The sequence below is a fragment of the Colobus angolensis genome, unplaced genomic scaffold (assembly GCF_000951035.1).
Source record: "Colobus angolensis palliatus isolate OR3802 unplaced genomic scaffold, Cang.pa_1.0 Scaffold1211, whole genome shotgun sequence".
Taxonomy (NCBI): Eukaryota; Metazoa; Chordata; class Mammalia; order Primates; family Cercopithecidae; genus Colobus; species Colobus angolensis.
The window spans coordinates 5,359-7,068 of NW_012113265.1; the positions used below are offsets into that span (position 1 = coordinate 5,359).

At 46.6% G+C, this 1,710-nt stretch overlaps 1 protein-coding gene across 1 annotated transcript in view; it reads right to left on the bottom strand.

Annotated features, from left to right (window-relative positions):
* Positions 1-437: 437 nt before the first annotated feature.
* The window catches only part of LOC105504499 (intraflagellar transport protein 172 homolog), a 6,417-nt gene continuing 5,144 nt past the window's right edge, over positions 438-1,710 (bottom strand). Inside the window, exon 4 of the mRNA XM_011931966.1 lies at positions 438-822. Coding sequence (XP_011787356.1) covers positions 747-822 — 76 coding nt within the window. The 3' untranslated portion in view covers positions 438-746. The remainder of the gene's footprint in view (positions 823-1,710) is intronic.

Consider the following 1,710-nt stretch of genomic DNA (forward strand, 5'->3'; position numbering starts at 1 on the left):
TGGCCGGATCTCAGCTCACTGCAAGCTTCACCTCCCAGGTTCACGCCATTCTCCTGCCTCAGCCTCCCGAGGAGCTGGGACTACAGGCCCGCCACCTTGGCCGGCTAGTTTTTTGTATTTTTTAGTAGAGACGGGGTTTCACTGTGTTAGCCAGAATGGTCTCGATCTCCTGACCCCATGATCCGCCCGTCTCGGCCTCCCAAAGTGCTGGGATTACAGGCTTGAGGCACCGCGCCCGGCCTGGTTAGGCTATTTTAAATTTAACTAGGCCTTAAGAAAAAAAGGAAAAACTATCCCACAAAACTGGTCCCTATGCATTCTCCCCAGCATACAACTTGATCCTAAGGAAGAGGGTGAACCATATTCCTCTCTCCAGAACCATTATCCCTACTACCCCCTCTCTTGTGTTTCCCTTCCCTCTTTTACCTTCCCTTCAGCCAGCCCAAAGACAATGATGTACTCTGCGGGCCACTGCAGACAAGTGACAGCACTCTGTGTGAAAGGAAATGATAAAAAGGACAACCCCATCTGTGTGGGCCAACACATTTATAACAACTTCAACACCCCACCACACACCGCCACGTCAATCTCCTATAGGGAAGGGACACAACAGGGCTCTAAGGAAGACAGCAGATGACTGTGAACAGCCACGAAGCACCGTCCTTGCAGTAGGAAAAGTCACATTCAGATGTTAGAAATGCAACTCCTTGCTGTATTTATAAGTAGACATATTGATATATGTTTGTTCATCCTAAGCTTTCAGTGACTGGTCTGAACTTTACCGTCTGGATGAACTTGTTGCAGATGACTTTCTTGTCACCCCTGCCAAACAAAAGGAGGGGAAACATATTAAAAACCACTTCCATAAACAAATTGCCAAAAATGATGCTGAGGGAAGAGAAGAAAGAGCAGATTTATTCCCTGGCCCACTAGTGTTTCTGACTACTCTGTAGGAGCCCTGAAGGGAGGCATATACGGGAGCCTAAGAAGTTTCAGAACAATAACAAAGATGCGACATCACTCTGGGCTTCCAGGATCTCACAGGGCCTCCCGTTATCTTGGACTGTTTCCTCCAGGGATGGGATTGCAGAACATGTGGGACAGGTGAAGGCAGAAAAGCAACAACAGACTCCAGAAAGTCTCTGCCTTCAATGGCCAAGCTTGGCTTCTCATCCTCTTTATTTCCCCTCCCCAGTGAGGCATTTCTCTTGCCTTCCCCTTCTTTCCCGGGCAATCGCATCTCCCAATCTCTATCCTCACCAATCTTCTCCAATCTTGTAGACATAGATGATGTTGTCAGTCTGTCCTATGGCAATTTTAGTGGAATCAGGAGAAAAAGCCATGCCCTTCACCATATAGCTCTTCCTGCCATACTGAGTTTAAAAAAAAAAAAAGAAAGAAAGAAAAAGAAGTAATGAGTACACATGAAAGAGAAAAGAGAAAAAAAAGGTATATGTGTGCCCTTAAGGGAGCTTAAGGATTCATACTGAGAAAAAGGTGGGGTGCACCATTTCCTATGCCGATGGCTACGAGGCAGACTAGGTCTTCCAGGGTTGTGAGGCCCCATCAACAGGTTAAGGTACACATGAATACACTGTTTACCTTCATGTCAATTGGTTTGGTGGAGAATTTATCTCTCCGTTCTCCATGTTCATCATACAGCAAGACCACTCGGTCCACTGTGCAGACAGCAAATTTGGCATTGTTCTG